The sequence below is a fragment of the Ipomoea triloba genome, chromosome 10 (assembly GCF_003576645.1).
Source record: "Ipomoea triloba cultivar NCNSP0323 chromosome 10, ASM357664v1".
NCBI classification, from domain to species: domain Eukaryota; kingdom Viridiplantae; phylum Streptophyta; class Magnoliopsida; order Solanales; family Convolvulaceae; genus Ipomoea; species Ipomoea triloba.
The window spans coordinates 3,885,475-3,903,923 of record NC_044925.1 but is presented as its reverse complement, the minus strand read 5'-3'; the positions used below and the strand labels follow the sequence as shown (position 1 = coordinate 3,903,923).

The following is an 18,449-nucleotide window of genomic DNA, read 5'->3' as shown; positions in this document are numbered from 1 at the left end:
TGGAGTTGAAGAAATGCCTAAGGAGTTCTTAGATCACAAATATGGAAGACTAATATTTTTCCTCCTCTTCTTCCTTGTGTGTTCGAAAGTGAGAGAGAAAGATGAGTGTGATAGTGTAGATTATGTCTTGAAGATCAAGCAACAAAGTGCAACATTCCCATACCTCATTAATGCTAGCATTAAATGCTTCATTAATTGTGATCATCCACTTGGGGTTATGCCACATGTCAATACCCTATGGCTCCTTGAAGAAGAAAAAAATCTAATCTTTGCCAGTTCGGGTTCAAATCAGATAAAAGTTCGGAGGATCATGGCTTAATTCGGGAAAATTCTAACACCAAAATTATTCTAAAAATAATCCCGTCGCTAATCCCTCAAATTGGGAATTTTTCGGTATCTCGCGAAATATAGGTACAAGGTTCGTAACAATTTATCCCTTACAGTCCATTTAAATTTTTACTTGAACTAACTAGAAGTTCAGGCTTAATCGTATGATACTTAATAATCTAATCTTTAGGAAAATTCGAACTGTATAAGCATCCTTTAACATTTTACGGTTCGTGACCGGTACGTAGATCGCAGCTTATTAATAACTAGTCTCACTTATAAAAATCCTTCTGAAGTACCGAGAGATCACCTCATAAATATTATAGCCTAAAAAAAATATTTTTCGAACCCTAACTTTGTCGGAAAAACCGAGGGGTTACAATAACATAAGGGGATGCTACTGCCGTAGCTATCATACAGGGATAGCTACAAGGCTAAATCATCAAATTAAACATTCACATTCCTAGTTATATTCACAAGGGGTCAAAGGCCCGGGGTCTATGCACCACCATACAAAACTCATAAAGTAAGTCTAAAAGGAAAACTAAACATTAGAGTCATTACATGCTCTGCAAAATATAGCCAACGCTAGACAAACTACCTAGGAGCTAGATTAAAAAACAAGATAACTTAATCTACTCCTCTAGCGCACTCGACTCAAATCATCCGGATCCTGAAATGGGTTAAGTAAAACAAGTAGAAAACACCCGATTAGTATAATTGCTAAGTATAAACCACTACACCTTGTAAAATAGTTTATATATACATAGATTGAAAAACTTGAGGTTTGATACACATACTCACATTATACATCAACTTGCAATATATAATTTCATAGAATATACCATACTAGATATCATGTAGAATCATGGATATACAATACTAGGCATCATATAGAATCATGGATGTACAATACTAAATATCATATAGCTTCATGAGAATGCAATATCAAATGACATATTCATTGAAGAGATTGCATACATAGCATGTCCGGCTCAAATTAAGTCACATGGATCATACTCGCATGATTATGAATGTATTTAGAAAACGTTTTGATGCTTGAGTGAATGGAGTCTAAATAATAAGAATAACTATAACATAATGAAGAATTTATTTATGCTAGCAAGGTAAAGAAATGGTTTACTCAAATCATAATGCATAAGTATCATACTCATCATCAAGAGTGAGAGATGGCTCATAACCAAAAATATAAGTATACTTTCTCAATACTTTACTTGGGATCTATAACCATATCATAAGAAAAAAGTCATTCAATTCCTTTATAATAATATTGGAGGAAACCTTTCATCATATACTTTTATCGTTCTCATACATGAAGGGAAGTGAGGTCACCACCATGTGTGTATGACCCCAACAAGGACCGAGTCTTGAAGATCTGCTCCCATATAACTCATCATAACTCATAAATTACATGTGAAATCAAGACCGCTACCTTAAGTGTGCACACCCCCTAACTAGGATTCCAAGCCCAGCGAATAATAGCTCAAGCCCTAAAGTAAGCCTAGAATTTTTCTACCAAGCCACTTTTCTACATAATTCAGGATTTTTCTACTGGATTTCATGTCATCAATTTATCATATCATGACATCATGTCATTTCATCATTCCATTCGGGTCCTCCAAAAATATATATTTTGTTAGATCCCCTTTCTTAAAAAGTTTGGTAATATAATCTTTAAAACATTTCTTCATAATAGATCCCAAAAAATGGAGAATAAGACACTTATATGGTTTTATATGCACATGAAATCAAACTAGTATATAGATATAGATTAAAAAGAGGTTTTAATGCGGAAATATATTTATAATACACATGTATTCATTCTCCTAAGTTTTCACGACAATAACATAGTCTTTTATGCAACATATGCAGATTTGGTAAATATGGACATAGGCATGAGGTTGCAAATAAATGCACAAGCAATAAACACATAGATGATTCTACTCATCATACTTAACATGACATTTTTAATAACAAAGATAGAATGCATATCATACACTTTCTTTTTCAATATTTCCATACTTCAACTCATGGTCCTATTTGCAAATAGGAGCATCATAAATGTAACACCCCACTTTTTCCTCTTACGAAAATACGAGAATTTTTTTTTATATTACAATTCAACTATACAACAACGAAAGCTTTTAAATACTAACAAAAGGAAAAAGGAGCGTTATGCCACGTTCAAGTATATCTCTTATACTCAAACGCACAGGCTAAAACCAACTACCAAAAATCAAGCCATAGAAAAATATTTAGTCATCCAAAACTCAATAATCCACAATTTTCAACATATTAGTGTAATCCACAAATAATCAAAATAAATATATATGCAATGATATGCAATATCACACTTCCTCATTGCGGATTTACTGTAACCAAATTCCTAAGTTAGGCTTTATATCAACTGTAACACCCTAAGTATTAGCATTCCTATTAGTTAGGCTTTATTACCAAATTTTACTTATAACCAAATTTCTAAGTTAGGCTTTTTTACCACTTGGTAACACCTATCCCAACGAAGTTTACCGCTCTGATACCAACTGTAACACCCTAAGTATTAGCATTCATGTTTCATGAGATATGGTAATGCAATTACTAATGTACAAGACTGTATAATAGAATACACATAAATACTTAATAGAATACACATAGTTACACATAAGAATACATAAAATTACACATAACGAGAATTAGACAGACGAAATGGTACCCGTCGCACGTCAACTCTCCACTAACGATTGTTTTAAGAATAAGTAGGCCCTAAAATGGATGCGTTAGCACCATAGTCCATAGGCTAGGAATTTAGAGTAATTTCATTATTATTATTATTTTTTTTGTTTTTAAAGGTCATTTAATAAGTTTTCTAATGAATAATCACTTTTATTAAACATTGAAAGTTAATATATGAGATTTGCTCGAATTAAAATTCAAGTCTAAATCAAGTACTAGCTCAATAGTATTATTCATTTTCCAGCCTTACCCACGTTGGACGATTGCTATTTTTGAAGCTTAAATCCATTATGGCCCCACACCATTCAATTTACTCACTTGTCTTCCTCAGCTGGACACGGTGTGTGAAAACAAGGTGGCCATTGTCAACTCACATCACTCAACTTTTATGCTTCAATGCACCTCCTTCTCTGTAAAGTTTGGTTAATTAACTGCTTTAATCTGTCTTGCTAAGTACAACTTAACCATTCTTGTTTTGACTGTACACAAAAATTTAGAGCCCAATTAAGTAAGTGATCTTTTTACATGATAATAGATAGATAAATCACGATGATTCAATCGTGCTCATTACGTGTGGCTTGTGAGGACTAGTATTTGGTGTTCAAGAAGTCTACCACATTAGATAAGTGTAACTCAACACTGCACTTTCCACCTATAATTTACTGTCCATTAAGTGGGATGACCAGTGCCTATTGTCCAAGGAGTCTATCGCATTAGGTAGGTATAACTTTCACATTGTGAGGCAATTTATATCGTAGACTCTGGTCCAATATACAAAATTTGACTTCAAAAAGTACATAATTCATGTTCATAATGCAAAGAATTATATAGCTGATGACACATAAACACTTAACATAATACACAGATCATGTTCATAATGCATAGAATTCATTAAAGGTGTAAATGAGTCGAGCGGCTCGTGAACCGCTTGGTCAAAGCTCGGCTTGAGCTCAAAATTAAACTCGAATTCGAGTTCGAGCCTGAACTCGAGCTTGAATTCAAGCTCAAACTTGAGCTCGAACAAATGAGCTGCTCGCGAGCATCTCGAAAATTGCCGAGCTCGAGCTCGGCTCGACTCGTTTATACCCCTAGAATTCATATTCATTATATCATGTTTATGTGTGTGTATTATAAATATGAATTCTGTTCATTATTAACATTAATTCTGTACTTTATGAAGTCAAATTCTGTGTATTGGATCAGGATTCATAGTGACCCTGATCCTCAATATAAGGATTGACATCGTGATTCGTGACTATCCACCCAGAATCTTTGCCCATTATGTGAGAGGACCTGTTTTTAACCTCCAAAAAAGGTTACCACATTACTACATTAGATATGTATAACTAAGGAGTCTCACATTAAATAGGTATAACTTCTACATTGTGACTACCCATCCACAATCTCCACCTATTAGGTGGGAGGACTCTAAAGAGATTACCACATTAAGTGTGTAACTCTGATATTGCTATTACCCATAATCTACCGCTCAAAATCCAATTGATCTATTCTACTTTGTTTTGTAAATGGAGGGTTTGAAAGAGGAGTAAGTGAGTAAATTAGTTGGAGGCATGGAATATGGTACTAAAAAGATATTTGTTTGATTGTATGGTGTCGTTTATGGAGTCTTAATCACACAATTGAAAGAGAAAAACATAAACCACACAGATGCAAAAGGAGTGGAAGTGAGTGAGTGAGCCAACAAGACTTGGGGAGACTCAAACAAGAGAATCAAGGACATACACAGTCATGGTACACATCAGTCAGCTACTCCTAGGAGTGAACCCACATGAGTATATGAGCAAAACCCCCCACCTCCAAGAACCCACACCATGGATTTGCAAAGCCAGGAAAACAAACCACCCACAAGCAGCAAGAAAATGGAGAATTATGCCAAAGCTGCGACCTTTTCTTCGTCTGCTACTAGCAACTTGAACACCGGCAAGGCCATAGCTCAGTACAATGCTGATGCGAAGCTAATGGCTGAGTTTGAGCAGTCTAGGGAGTCTGGTAAGTCCTTTGACTACTCCAGGTCTGTTATTGGTGCTCCACAGAATGTGACTGAAGAAGAAATGACTGCTTATTTATCAAGAATCCAGAGGGGTGGGCTTATTCAACCCTTTGGTTGTATGCTTGCAATTGAAGAACCCAGTTTCAAGATTCTAGGGTTTAGTGAGAATTGCTTTGATTTGCTGGGTTTGAAGAGTGGTGTTGAGCCTCCGGAGAGGATGAGTTTGATTGGGATTGATGCCAGGACTCTTTTCACCCTTTCTTCAAGGGCTTCTTTGGCCAAGGCTGTGGCATCTAGGGAAATTTCTCTTTTGAACCCAATTTGGGTACATTCTAAGACTAATCAAAAGCCTTTTTATGCTGTACTCCACAGAATTGATGTAGGGATTGTGATTGATTTGGAACCTGCTAACTCTGCTGATCCTGCACTGTTGCTTGCTGGGGCAGTGCAATCACAGAAACTCGCCGTCCGGGCTATTTCTAGGCTTCAGTCACTCCCTGGGGGAGATATAGGGACATTGTGTGACACAGTAGTGGAGGATGTACAGAAGCTGACCGGGTACGATAGGGTAATGGTTTATAAGTTCCATGATGACAGTCATGGCGAGGTTGTGTCCGAAATTAGGAGGTCGGACTTAGAGCCTTATTTAGGATTGCACTATCCTGCAACAGATATCCCTCAAGCGGCACGTTTCTTGTTTAAGCAGAACAGGGTTAGGATGATCTGTGATTGCAATGCACAACCCGTTAAGGTTTTTCAAAGTGAAGAACTAAAACAGCCTCTTTGCTTGGTCAATTCGACTCTTAGATCGCCTCATGGCTGCCATACCAAGTATATGGCTAACATGGGGTCTATAGCCTCGTTGGTGATGGCTGTTGTTATTAATAGTAGTGAGTCCATGAAGCTTTGGGGATTGGTAGTGTGCCACCATACTTCTGCTCGCTACGTTCCTTTCCCTCTTCGCTATGCGTGTGAGTTCCTTATGCAGGCGTTTAGTCTTCAGCTTTATATGGAGCTTCAATTGGCCTCGCAATTGGCTGAAAAGAAAATTCTCCGCACTCAAACCTTACTATGTGACATGCTTCTCCGAGATGCTCCATTTGGAATTGTGACGCAAACTCCTAGTATAATGGATCTCGTGAGGTGTGATGGGGCTGCACTCTATTATGACGGGAAATGTTGGTTGCTTGGTGTAACACCAACTGAGACACAAGTTAAAGATATTGCAGAGTGGTTGCTACATAATCACGGGGATTCTACAGGTTTGAGTACGGATAGTCTTTCGGATGCTGGCTATCCCGGAGCACCCTTATTAGGTGATGCAGTTTCTGGCATGGCTACTGCAAGAATTACATCCAAGGATTTTCTATTCTGGTTTAGGTCTCACACCGCAAAGGAAGTTAAATGGGGAGGGGCTAAGCATCATCCCGAGGATAAAGATGATGGTGGAAGAATGCACCCCCGATCTTCATTCATTGCCTTTCTAGAAGTGGTGAAAAGCAAAAGTCTCCCTTGGGAGGATTCAGAAATTAATGCTATTCATTCTTTACAGCTCATAATGAGAGATTCTCTTCAAGGGATTGGAGAGAACTATATGAAAAGCGTGTCATCACCCCAACAGACTGATTCCGAAGGCACAAGGTTCTATGAACTTAGTTCAATGGCATTGGAACTGGTCAGGTTGGTCGAGACAGCAACAGTTCCTATTTTTGGTGTTGATTCTTCTGGCTTAATCAATGGATGGAATGCAAAGATTGCAGAACTAACAGGATTGCAAGCTAATGTCGCAATTGGAAAGTATCTCATTGATGACGTTACTCATGAAGATTCACATGAAACTTTCAAAGGTCTTATGTGTCGAGCTTTACAAGGTAAATCTTTTCTATAACTCTTGGTTCAATAAAAATTGAAAATTTGGGAAATATAGCACATATTCATTTCATGCCTTCTAAACTTGAGGAGTTGCCTTGGATTTGATATTCATTACTACTGGTGGCAAACACCGGGTTAACACAAGTGACAAAGTGGACCGGACAGGCTTTGATACTATGTTCTAATAGTCTATTAGATTATTGGGCCAAGATCGGTCTTTCAACTGGGTTATAATGCAATTGGGCAAACTACACTTAAAGACTAAATTCAATCAATTAGTTAGTCTAACCCATAACCTTATAAACCCATCTGTTTCTCTCCTATTTTTCAATGTGGAACTCTTAATTGGTTCAAAATTAGTTAGTCTAACCCATAACCTTATAAACCCATCTGTTTCTCTCCTATTTTTCAATGTGGAACTCTTAATTGGTTCAAACTTTCAAAGTTTATGCTGCATACATATCATTGCCTTACATATTGACTCGGTTAACGTAATCATTACTTGTTAGTTGTTAGTCTGTCCCTATGTGATGTGCTGTGCTAAGCTCTGTATTGCTTTCTTTACTTCAGCAAAACTGAACCCGCTATCTTTTTATTTTGCGATTATGATCCCTATTATCAATTTCATTACAAGATTCAATTTTTGGATACTTGCTTATCAGGCTCTTCTTATTGTGACCATATTATTCACACAATAATTCTTGATTCACGCTGGTTCAGGTGAGGAGGACAGAAATGTAGAAGTAAAACTGCTAAAGTTTGGGGAGCATCCAACAAAGGAAGTTGTATACCTTGTCGTTAATGCCTGCACAAGTAGGGACTACAAAAATGATATTATCGGGGTGTGCTTTGTGGGTCAAGACATCACTCCTCAGAAAGCTGTCATGGATAAATTTGTTCGGTTGCAGGGAGATTATGAGGCTATTATACAAAGCCTTAATCCACTAATCCCGCCAATATTTGCTTCTGATGAGAATGCCTGCTGCTCTGAATGGAATGCGGCTATGGAGCGGTTAACTGGTTTGGTGAAATGCGAGGTTATAGGGAAGAGACTTCCGGGTGAAATTTTCGGTGGCTTGTGTCGGCTTAAGGGTCAAGACGCGCTTACCAAATTTATGATTCTCTTGTACCAAGGGATAAGTGGTCATGATACCGAAAAGCTCTCATTTGGATTTTTTGATAGGAAGGGGAACTTTATAGACGTGTTTATAACCGCAAATAAGAGAACTGATGAGCGTGGAAATATAATTGGATGTTTCTGCTTCTTGCAAACGATGGCGGTTGACCCGCAGACATCCGCAAGAGATATAGAAGATGATAGAGAATGTCTCTCGACTCTTAAAGAGTTTGCTTACATCCAACAGCAGATGAAAAATCCCTTGAATGGAATTCGTTTCACCCACAAGCTCCTTGAAGGTACCGTTACTTCAGATCATCAGAAACAGTTTCTCGAGACAAGTGAAGCCTGTGAAAAACAGATACTCTCTATAATCGAGAATATGGATAGTGGAGGCATCGTGGATGGGTAACTCTTTTTCTTTGAATCTCCAGTTATTACTAGCTATTTGCTTGCATATTTTGTTAAAGGAATAATGTTCAAATAGGCTATTGAACTACACACAAAAATACAATTGAGCCATCCAACTCAAAATAATTTAAAAAAAAAAAAAAATCCCACCCCCTTCCCCCTGTCTTCATCTCTGCCAGAGACCAAGACCTTTTCTTCGTTTCTGGCCAAAGACGTAGAGTTTTCTTCATCTCTAGCCGGAGACGAAGACGTTTTCTTCGTCTCCGGCCTTGAGACGAAGACGTTTTCTTCGTCTCCGGCCTTGAGACGAAGACGTTTCTCGGAGACAATGACAGGGAAGGGGGTGGGATGCCATAACATTTGAATGTTTCTAATATAAAATATGTCACAATTTTAGATGGTGCAAAATCTCTTGTTATCTATAGGAAAGTAATTGATTAAACATCCACCAAGCTCGAGTTATTAAGAATAGATCATTCAATATACCTTACTTAATTTTGCCTCTTGGCTGAATTTATTTATTTATTTATTTTGTATTGGTGATTAGTCTATCTAGAATCTTCGATTGCTTTCCAAATGTATAAAGTTAGTATTTACTTCTAAAAAGCAACTACAACGCTGCAATGAGCCATTTTTAGTAAATGCGGAGAAGACTTTTGAACAATATAGTAAGTTTGATGAAAATTAGCTTAGTAAATGGCTTTCTGATTATGTTACTTTCTCGTGGTTACAGCAACAGAGTGGAGCTAAAGACGGAAGAGTTTGTTATAGGAAATGTCATAGATGCAGTGGTTAGTCAAGTTATGATCCCGCTGAAGGAGAAGAATTTACAGCTACTTCATGATATTCCGGACCAGATCAAATCTCTCCCTATATACGGGGATCAAATTAAGCTTCAGCTTGTCCTATCGGATTTCTTGCTCAGCATAGTGCGCCACGCACCTTCTCCAGATGGTTGGGTGGAAATCAGGGTATCCCCGGGGTTGAAGCTGATTCAAGACGGGAATGAGTTTATCCATATCCAGTTCAGGTATCATGGTCCTATACATTCATTTTTACCTCTAAAATGATTCATATTTCTCGATAGTTTTGTTGAGCATATATAATATATAAACATAAATATACAGTCCAACTATCAGCTTAGACTTTTAGTTGAGTCGTTGAGATGGAGCACATGCTTCAATTTGGTATAAGAGTCAATGCCATGCCCTTCATCAAAAAGAGACTATGGTCCACGGCTCGCACACGTGAGGGAGCGTGTTGAGCATATAATATATATGAGATGGAGGCATGGAGCACATGCTTCAGTTAGTTTGAAGTTGCTTACATTATGATGATCCTTAATAATTCCATGTTCTCAGTACTTCTCCTTCTGATTATCTCATTAATTGTCTCCCTCCCGTAGAATGACTCATCCCGGGCAAGGCCTCCCTTCTGCTCTTATCGAAGACATGGTAAGAGGAGGAACTCGATGGACAACACAAGAAGGAATTGTTTTACATTTGTCACAGAAACTCGTTAGAATGATGAATGGTCATGTCCATTACGTCAGAGAACAACAAAAGTGCTACTTCCTAATCGACCTTGATTTCAAAACGCAAAAACCAAGGTCGCGGGAGTCAAGTATGGATACGAGCAGAATAACCTGATTCTATCTTGAGATTAATTTTTTCCTAGATCTCCATTGAGTCAGGTACACAATTTTAAAAAGAAAACATCTATTATGTGATTCTGTCACTTGCTTCCCCTATTGTCTTTTCCCAATTTCCATCTTTGGGTGATTGGTTCTTATCTAAGATCAGCTAAACTGACATTTTGAGAGAGTAAATTGCAGCGATGAATGGTATGTATGTATAATTCCACACTATAAACTTGTCAATCTATGTAAGAAGTCAGTGGGTTGGATTTCCATTCCCATTCCCCTCAAATGTACAAACATATAGGCATGAAAGCCGGTTTCTTAGGCAACTTCAATGGAGGTTTTCTGGTCAGTTTTTATACTTTTTTGGAGGAGAGTGGTGATGAGAGAGAAAAAATCAGGTACTTTTGCAAGTATTTGATTTTTCGAGAAAAAAAAAAAGTGACTACCTACATTTGAAGGCACGAATAGCACCCAACGGGAGCGTCATTTCTTGCCCTTAATTATGTATGATATGGTTGTTTTCGTCTCTCAAATGTCTGCGGGGTGACATTTTTAACCCAACTATAATATAACTTAGTGACGAAAAAAGTCACTTCACAAATAATTGAAGAACTAAAAATGACAGCACGTAATATAGAACAAATGTACTATTTCCTAATAATTTTGGGACAAAAAAGTGTCATTTTTCTCAATTTTCTATTTATGTTTTTAAAAAGCAGCTATTTTGCTACAAATTGAAGTAAAGAAGTAAAACAGTTTATGTTTTTAGGCATGCTGTGTGAGGGCACTGCTAGAAGTAAAACAGTTGATGTTTTTAGGCATGCTGTGTGAGGGCACTGCTAATCCACCAAGCTGGTAACTTAAACCACTGAGTGACGAAGAAAATTCACAAGCATTATTTGAAGATGTTTACTGAGTAAATCTCACTTAGTACCCTACCAACAATGGACTGCAAGGAGATAAACCAATCTATGTTGCCATAACTAACAACAATGGACCGCAATGAGATAAATCAGTCTATGTTGTCATAACTAACAGACTCAATCACTCAAACTAAGAAAGCCAATAGACTGCTCATGTTGAGAGTCAAATTTATAACCTTGTGATTACCAACTCAACGTTCAGACCAACTTGGTCGGGTTATCCCCACTTGAACCACAACCTTACGGTTGCAGAAACCTCAAACAAGACAGTTACATTAAAGTTTTCAAAACAAATAACAAAACCACATTCCAGAAAAGCCACTTTTACTTAAAAAAAACCACAAATCTGATAAGACTGACTCTTAACTAAAGGAATTTGTCCCAAAATAAAAATACCATCCAAGGTTTAGAATACTGAACATTGAATCAAGTTTACAGAGGAGAGGAGGTCTGTTCTCCTGCAATCAAATTCTGAAGGAGCCATTCTCCATCCAGACAACAAAAATTTCGAAAACTATACCCTTCACCTAACCAGCACAGCGGAGATTGATTTGAATTGACTAATCTCAGCTCGCAAAAATTTCTCTAAAATGTACCACGAGAACAGTAAACACGCCAACTTCTTCACCTGTTTGCAGGAACCAAAGGATGCCACATCCGACTCCTCTTTCCCTCGCCCTCGGGAAGCCTTCTATCCACCCGCCATTACTATAATACAAAAAAACTGCAGTTCTAAACCATTTTACCTTTCGCAACCTATTTTTCCAAAAAAAAAAAAAAATGCAAACTACCGACAGCAGCTGCCTTCTTGTACCGAGAACAAAACGCTTTCAGGCTACTATTAGCTCCTCCCCTTTTTCTGTCAGGCTACTTGAAGACTGCGATAACCCTGGCACAATTGATTGACGGGATTGAATATTCATACTGGAAGAAAGATGTTCCTGGATAATCTGCACAACACAGTCATGTTAGACGCCAAACAGAGAAGTTGAAATTCAATTTGATTAGGTCCACATTAGTTTTTCTTGCCTGGCTACCGGATTCTGAACTTTCGGAATGGAATACAATTGGCCTACAGCGCTTATCTTCGTTCATCAAGCTCGAGTTCTGAAAGTGGGCAACAAGGGCTCCCTTCCCTTGGATTCGAGCATATGCCAAAGAAGCCACTTTCTCACTATTGAACTTCTCCCATTTTTTCCCATTAAATGCCTACGCAAAATAAATATTCCATAACATTAAATACTTCAAACTATAGAGTTATAAAATGCGGTTAAAGCCCCGGGGCATAGCTCAGTGGTCGAAAGGTTGACTTTGAGTGTAGTGAGTAGTGACCCAGCAAATACCCAGGCTCGAATCCTCAATGGGGGAGGATCTTAGCCTTTGGGCAAAAAGCAAGCACTCAGACCCTGCCTCACTGAGGCACATCTTGCAATTTACCTCCTCACAATCCCTACGGCAGGGAGTTAAGGGGCCCTCAGGTTTAGGGTTTAAACCTATAAAATGTGGTTAAATTATAGAAACAAACCTCATAAAATGGTATTATGAGCGACGGAGACAACATGTTAATGAATGCATAGCCCACGTTGCATTTATTCTGCATTGCAAGTAAGAATATTTATCAGTACTATGATCTAACCACAGGAAACTGCAAAAAATTTCTTCACAATTAACCATTAAAAACTTACCTTAAAATCAATGGGCAAATACAGAAAGTCATAGGTGCCTCTATGATTTTCATCAATAGTGGCTAACAGCATCTTGGAGGTGTACCTAGAGGAAGGTGATTATTATAAATCATGTAATGTTTTTAAATTATTACCTAAAACAAGGTAGAATGGTATTATTAGCTAAAATAAGAAAGAATAGACAAAAAGCTACTTACTTGTTCGGAATGTTTTTGATCATTAAAGTTGTCCGAGCATCGCCACCAGTTCTAATCTTGTCCAAGTCAAGCTGAAACCTTTTGTTATCAATCTGGTTCCCGTTAACCTCGACACGCTTGACACGCCCACGTTCAGTCAGGCCTTCAAATGCCATAGCAGCAGGTCCCGGGAAGATACCACTACCCATGAATGCGGGACTTGACCTTTGAGAAGGCAACATGCCAAATCCAGGAGAGCCATTATTATCTGTCATACTCATATTTCCTGAAATGGAAAGATTGGAACTCAAAGCACCATTAGCACCACCCATGTTATTCATATAACTTCTCTCACGAGGTCCTGTGCCCCCCATGCCTTTATAACCGGGACTCAAGTACGAGGCTTCTGGTGACTCTGGGAAGAAACCCATGCGCCTCTCGAAAGGAAGACCGGATGGAGCAGAACCCACATAATGACCGTCAAGGCGGTGTTGTTGGGATGAATTAACAAAAGATCCATGTTGATTGGAGAATGGAAACCCACGGCTTTGCACATTGGATGTGAAAGGATGCCCCTTGGTTTGTGGATGCCAGGGAGAAGGGTTACTTTGCTCGGGATATACCTTTGGACTTCCCCAAAGAAATTGCGTTCCAGATAGTGTTTCAATACCCGAACCATTTGAACTAGAAGCACCATACGAAGAGATTGGCCCAGAATACCAGCTCGGTTTTGGCTCTGGAAAAGAATGAGGTTGCGGGATGGAAGCACCGTGCTTCGAATTTCCAATAGTTATTAGCTGTTCCGCTTGTCCAGCACTTCCTTCAAACTTACCAATCGGTGCAACCTTCACAGTGTTCAATGCTTGAGGAGACAAAATCGACGCTAAACCAGCTAAATTATTGCCAGATGCAGGATTGGCAGATCGAAAACTATTGGAATTGCCGAGACTCTGGATGGGAGAATGATCTGCAGGGCTGCCAAACTGTTGCCAGTTACCTGTCACAATACGGTGAGCCGTCATCTAAGAAACAGAAGCTGAAGTAGGGCATACAAGTTACTGTCCAGCACAATAAAAACAAAAGATTACCCGTTGGAGAATTACCAATTGAAGAACTCAATTGGTGAGGTAAACTTCGAGATTCTTCTTGTTCAAGATCATGATTTAGTTGTAACAGAAAGCTGTATTCGAGATAGAAGAATGGCACACAGATCAGTGAAGAATGACCGGAATGAACAAGGCATAACATTTATCAAAACAAGAAATCAAACGGCATAAAACAAGCATCTAGGGAAGGAATAGTCAGATTCTACCTAACAGCACCATCTGCCTTGTTTCCAAAATGAACATGCCTGTTAGGATCTTACCACTACGCCAAAAGCTATAGCTTGTAGCAAAGGCGCAACTTTATTTCCTTTTACCGCCACATTTTCAAGAGGCAGGGTGCTGGACGCCTGGACTTGGCCCTTCAGGCCTTTGCCCAACAATCCCCTAGCCACCTGGTCTGGACTTGGCCCTTCACCGGCCTCCGCCCAACAGTTCCATACCTTTCCCATGTAACTTTGCTTAACTACTTTTCCCCTTTTGTATTTCCAATAACTGATTTTGAATGAAAGCTTATCAAAAAGGCAACTCAACTCACATGTGCTGTTGCAACACTTTTTTTAATATGAAGGAGTAAATTATCTTTCTTAATTCATGGAACCACTTCCTAATTGTCAATATTGTCCCTGATATTAATTTTAAGAAAATAATAAAGAAGCATTAATATAATGGAACTGAGGACAATAATAACTCATAGACTCATTGATCATCCACCAAAGGAAATCCTATAATGATTAGGTATACAGTTTAGCTTATGATTTCAAACTCACATGCAAGAGAATTTACAAATTATCAGAAACTTAAGGAAAGTAAGCAGTAAAAAGAGTAAATTCTAGTAATCATTTGGATTGGCTATTAATTGAACATAGATGAATTGGTTATAAATAAAAAAGCAGTGGTTTTGGTATCTATGTTGATAAGTTTGAATTAAGAAACAAACTAACACCAGTATACTCACTTTCGACGTGAACCCCCAGGGCGGCTAGGTTCAAGCTTTATCCGCTTCCCAGCTATGTCACTCTTATTTAAGGATCTAAGAGCAGCTTCGGCAGCCCTAACATCATAGAACTCGATGAACTTGTGGTGCCTCTTGTGCGGTGTCTCCCTGATCTGTTTTAAAACAACGGATAGCACAAACAACTTCTTATAGCACCATAGGGACAAACAATAAGCATAGTAATTGAGGAACATAGCTGTACAAGTCTGTTACCTCCTTGATCTCGCCATAAGACCCAAAGATTTGATGGAGGTCGTCATTTGAAACTGATGGATCCAAATTAAAAACTACTAGGGTTCCTTGGTTAATATCTTTCTCTGAAGGGTTATCCTGGTAATAGATAGAATGGAAGTGAGAAAACGAAAATCCCTTAGGCATAACCTTTTAGTAGCAGAGAACTGGCTTACCTTTGGAATCGAGAAATGAATGTCGAGTTTTCTTCTCCGCAGAGGCTTATTCTGTAACGCCCGCATTGCTGTTCGAGCAGCACGAATATCATAGTAGGATATCATCACAAAGCCTCTATGCTTACAAGCAGTGTACATAGTTCTGATATCACCATATTGCTAATTAAACAGGAACAAGCATGCACAAAAACAATTACGAGAGGTTAGGAATTTGGACATTGCAATAACCGCACATAGACACACAAATGCAACTTTGTATCAAAGAAAATGGTACCAAAAGATCATTAGGAGAAGAAATATATGCAATTGTCAGTAACTAAAAGTACCTCGAAGAGATTTTTCAATTCTGAATCCTCGACATTACTGTTGATATTACGAACAAATAATGTTCTCGAGGGATGTTCCCCCAGAGGATGCTCTCCACTGATAGCCCCACCTCCATTCGGAAGCCCATTATGGGACGCTCCAACAATATCAGAGACACTTAGCCTTGATATACCAATAGTTAGGCTTTCCTGAGGATCCGATTCCAATTCCAACCCTCCTCCACTGCCAAAAAGATCATAATCTTCCAAGTCATCAGTGCGGTTACGAAGTCCACCCAGGTCATAGCCATCCACTACGCCTGATAAAAGATCATCCTCGTCATCAGGAAGACAATATTTGATTGTATTACGAATAATTTCTTGAAGCAAGTCATCACTCTCTTCTGCTGGATGGATCTTCTTCAAGCTGACTGGTGTGTCATCAATAGATTTGAGATCACGACCCACCTCACTCATGTTCACTGCATCAGAGAAATCGAATAAAGAAAACTTTGATCATTATATTATGCAGAGAACTGGTACATAAAATATTTTAACGACATGGATCACATACACTTCTCATGGGAAAGAACAGGCAGTGAGCTCGAAAAAAGTGAAGCATCGGTTGAAGCATCAAAACTATCTGATCCAGGAATTCCAGGAAACACCCTCAATGTGGTGTTTCCCTTGGATATATTTGTCATTGGAATTTCCAAAGCTCCTACAACATAAATGTGGGTTGAACTGTCAGTCAGTACAAAATATCATTCACGGGAATTACATAATCAATTATGGTGTTTAAAGTCTGCTATTTCACATCCACTTTTTGTCAAAACAACCCTATAAAAGCGTGAAAACCTCCTCTAAAGCAGACAATGAAACACGCTACAAGTCATCCAGCTATCACCAAATTCAAGGAATAAAGCACCTTTACCTACTCATTCATTGCAAATATACAAGGATGCTATAAGTGAATCAATTACGAAGTATTAGATAGCTGGCAACCAAATAGACAAGAAATTCTGACAACTTTGTATGATGCACTAATTTCAGAGATCACGTGTAATTCGTTGCATATAGATGGAAAACAAATCAAACAAAAACTGAACATAGATTGCTGCAATAACAAGTTGATCACCCTTAATATGCGTTTTTCATGTGCCTATCAGAAGTCCCACACAATGAATGCATAGGTTTATATGTCTATAAAATTGATCTCCACAGAATTAACCAGCAAACCATAAGTCAGGGGAGATAAAAAAAAACGATACACAAAAGCTTGAACTTCTTACTATAGGCACATAAGAGTTCACCATGAACTCCTTTCCAGTTAATACAACCAAAATCACCCACCAGAGCCATATAAATTTTGGAAAAAGGGAATTTAACTGGACAAAGGAGCAAAAATGGTATCTTTACAATTAAACAAGTAGATTTACACAGCATAGATCAATAATCAATTGTTTATAGCCAGTAAGTAATCAAACAGACAGCATTCATTCGTTACATATAAATAAAAAAGAAATCTTTGAAACCCAAAACTAAAGTAGTAAACCACTATAATGAAAGAGTTATTTCTACAAAATTTCCATCTAAAAAAGGGACCCAAAAAAAGAAACTTCTAAAAACTCTTCAAATAACATATAAAGACAAACCAAATTACAACGAAAATCTAGCTTCCTAAGAAAGCATAAAAGTACTTTCTTTCCAGAAACAAAACTTCAGTTCCAACAAGGATTAATCTCTTCAAAAAAAAAAAAACCATAAAATTTGGAAAAGAATGAGAAATGAAACGAGACAGACCATATTAATTGACACCCAGAATAAAAATAACTCAAAAATAAAAATAGAACCAAGCAACAAAAAAAAACACAGAGAGAGGAAATCTGTAACCTTCAAAACTTTAATGTTTCAGGGCCAACCAAATTCCATTGGCTGCAACACTTACAGAGCTGAATGTTCACACACAGACACAATCAAAGAGACAGAAGGAGGGGAGCCAAAAAGCTAATACCTCAAAATTAGTGAAAAGTGGGCAAAAACCCAGAAATCAAGACCTAAGAACTGAAGAGAGGAGTTGAAAACAGCACATCAAACCACACGAGAACAGTCCAGTTCCAGCTCTGATCAGAGATGAGAGAGAAACGGGGAGCGAGGGAGAAAGACGTGGTGAGAGAGAAAATGAGCCCTCTTTTTTACTTTTTTTTCTTCCTCTCTCTCTCTTGCTTTTGTTTTTGTTTTTTTTCCTCCTACACTCAGAGTATAGATAAAAACTCCGTACTCAATACTAATCTTTGTCTTCGTTCTCTCTCTCTCTTATATAGTAGTATATAGACTACAGATAGACACATAGATTGTGTGTATATTACCCTATCCATTTTGTCTTATTTTATATTTCTAATTTGATTAATATTTATGGCAAAATCTTTATCCGTAAATATTTATCTGTCAATATTTTATATTTCTAATTTGATTAATATTTATGGCAAAATCTTTATCCGTAAATATTTATCTGTCAATATTTATCTGCAAGACAGAACACGTTTTTTCTAAAGTGTTATACTTTTTCATAAAGTATTTGTAGACACAGAAAATTTGAGCTCGAAAATGGACCGATTAAATTATTATTGGGCCTAATGTTGAGATTGATTATTGGACCAATTTAATTAATTGGGTCATGATGATTAAATTAATTTAATTAGCCCAATTAAATTGATGT

The 18,449-nt window shown here is 37.8% G+C and overlaps 2 protein-coding genes across 5 annotated transcripts; one reads left to right on the top strand and one right to left on the bottom strand.

Annotated features, from left to right (window-relative positions):
* The first annotated feature begins 4,737 nt into the window (after positions 1-4,737).
* LOC116032523 (phytochrome E) lies at positions 4,738-10,483 on the top strand. The gene is made up of 4 exons (XM_031275119.1): positions 4,738-6,963; positions 7,685-8,489; positions 9,226-9,522; positions 9,898-10,483. The coding sequence occupies exons 1-4, from the start codon at positions 4,914-4,916 to the stop codon at positions 10,139-10,141; spliced, it is 3,396 nt and encodes a 1,131-aa protein (XP_031130979.1). The 5' UTR covers positions 4,738-4,913; the 3' UTR covers positions 10,142-10,483.
* Positions 10,484-11,364: 881 nt separating this feature from the next.
* On the bottom strand, positions 11,365-17,980 carry LOC116032202 (protein MEI2-like 5). Of its 4 annotated transcripts, none has more exons than XM_031274660.1 (13): positions 17,745-17,980; positions 16,305-16,451; positions 15,752-16,212; positions 15,426-15,584; positions 15,232-15,348; positions 14,980-15,131; positions 14,007-14,098; positions 12,940-13,915; positions 12,743-12,827; positions 12,583-12,651; positions 12,087-12,266; positions 11,849-12,007; positions 11,365-11,765 (listed from the first exon to the last, which is right to left on the bottom strand). In XM_031274660.1, exons 2-12 carry the CDS (start codon positions 16,432-16,434, stop codon positions 11,888-11,890), a joined length of 2,541 nt encoding a protein of 846 aa, XP_031130520.1. In that variant the 5' UTR covers positions 16,435-16,451; positions 17,745-17,980; the 3' UTR covers positions 11,365-11,765; positions 11,849-11,887. The 4 variants fall into 4 exon arrangements, with proteins under 4 accessions (XP_031130520.1, XP_031130521.1, XP_031130518.1 ...); XM_031274661.1 differs by having other exon boundaries at positions 11,853-12,007; XM_031274658.1 differs by having other exon boundaries at positions 11,365-12,007.
* Positions 17,981-18,449: the final 469 nt, after the last annotated feature.

Coding starts and splice junctions, on each gene's coding strand:
- LOC116032523 (XM_031275119.1), top strand. CDS start 4,914: ATGGATTTGCAAAGCCAGGAAAACAAACCACCCACAAGCAGCAAGAAA. Junction 6,964..7,684: donor TATGTGTCGAGCTTTACAAG/GTAAATCTTTTC, acceptor ACGCTGGTTCAG/GTGAGGAGGACAGAAATGTA. Junction 8,490..9,225: donor AGTGGAGGCATCGTGGATGG/GTAACTCTTTTT, acceptor TCGTGGTTACAG/CAACAGAGTGGAGCTAAAGA.
- LOC116032202 (XM_031274658.1), bottom strand. CDS start 16,434: ATGACAAATATATCCAAGGGAAACACCACATTGAGGGTGTTTCCTGGA. Junction 15,132..15,231: donor CTTATGGCGAGATCAAGGAG/GTAACAGACTTG, acceptor GTTTTAAAACAG/ATCAGGGAGACACCGCACAA. Junction 12,008..12,086: donor GTTCAGAATCCGGTAGCCAG/GCAAGAAAAACT, acceptor TGTGTTGTGCAG/ATTATCCAGGAACATCTTTC.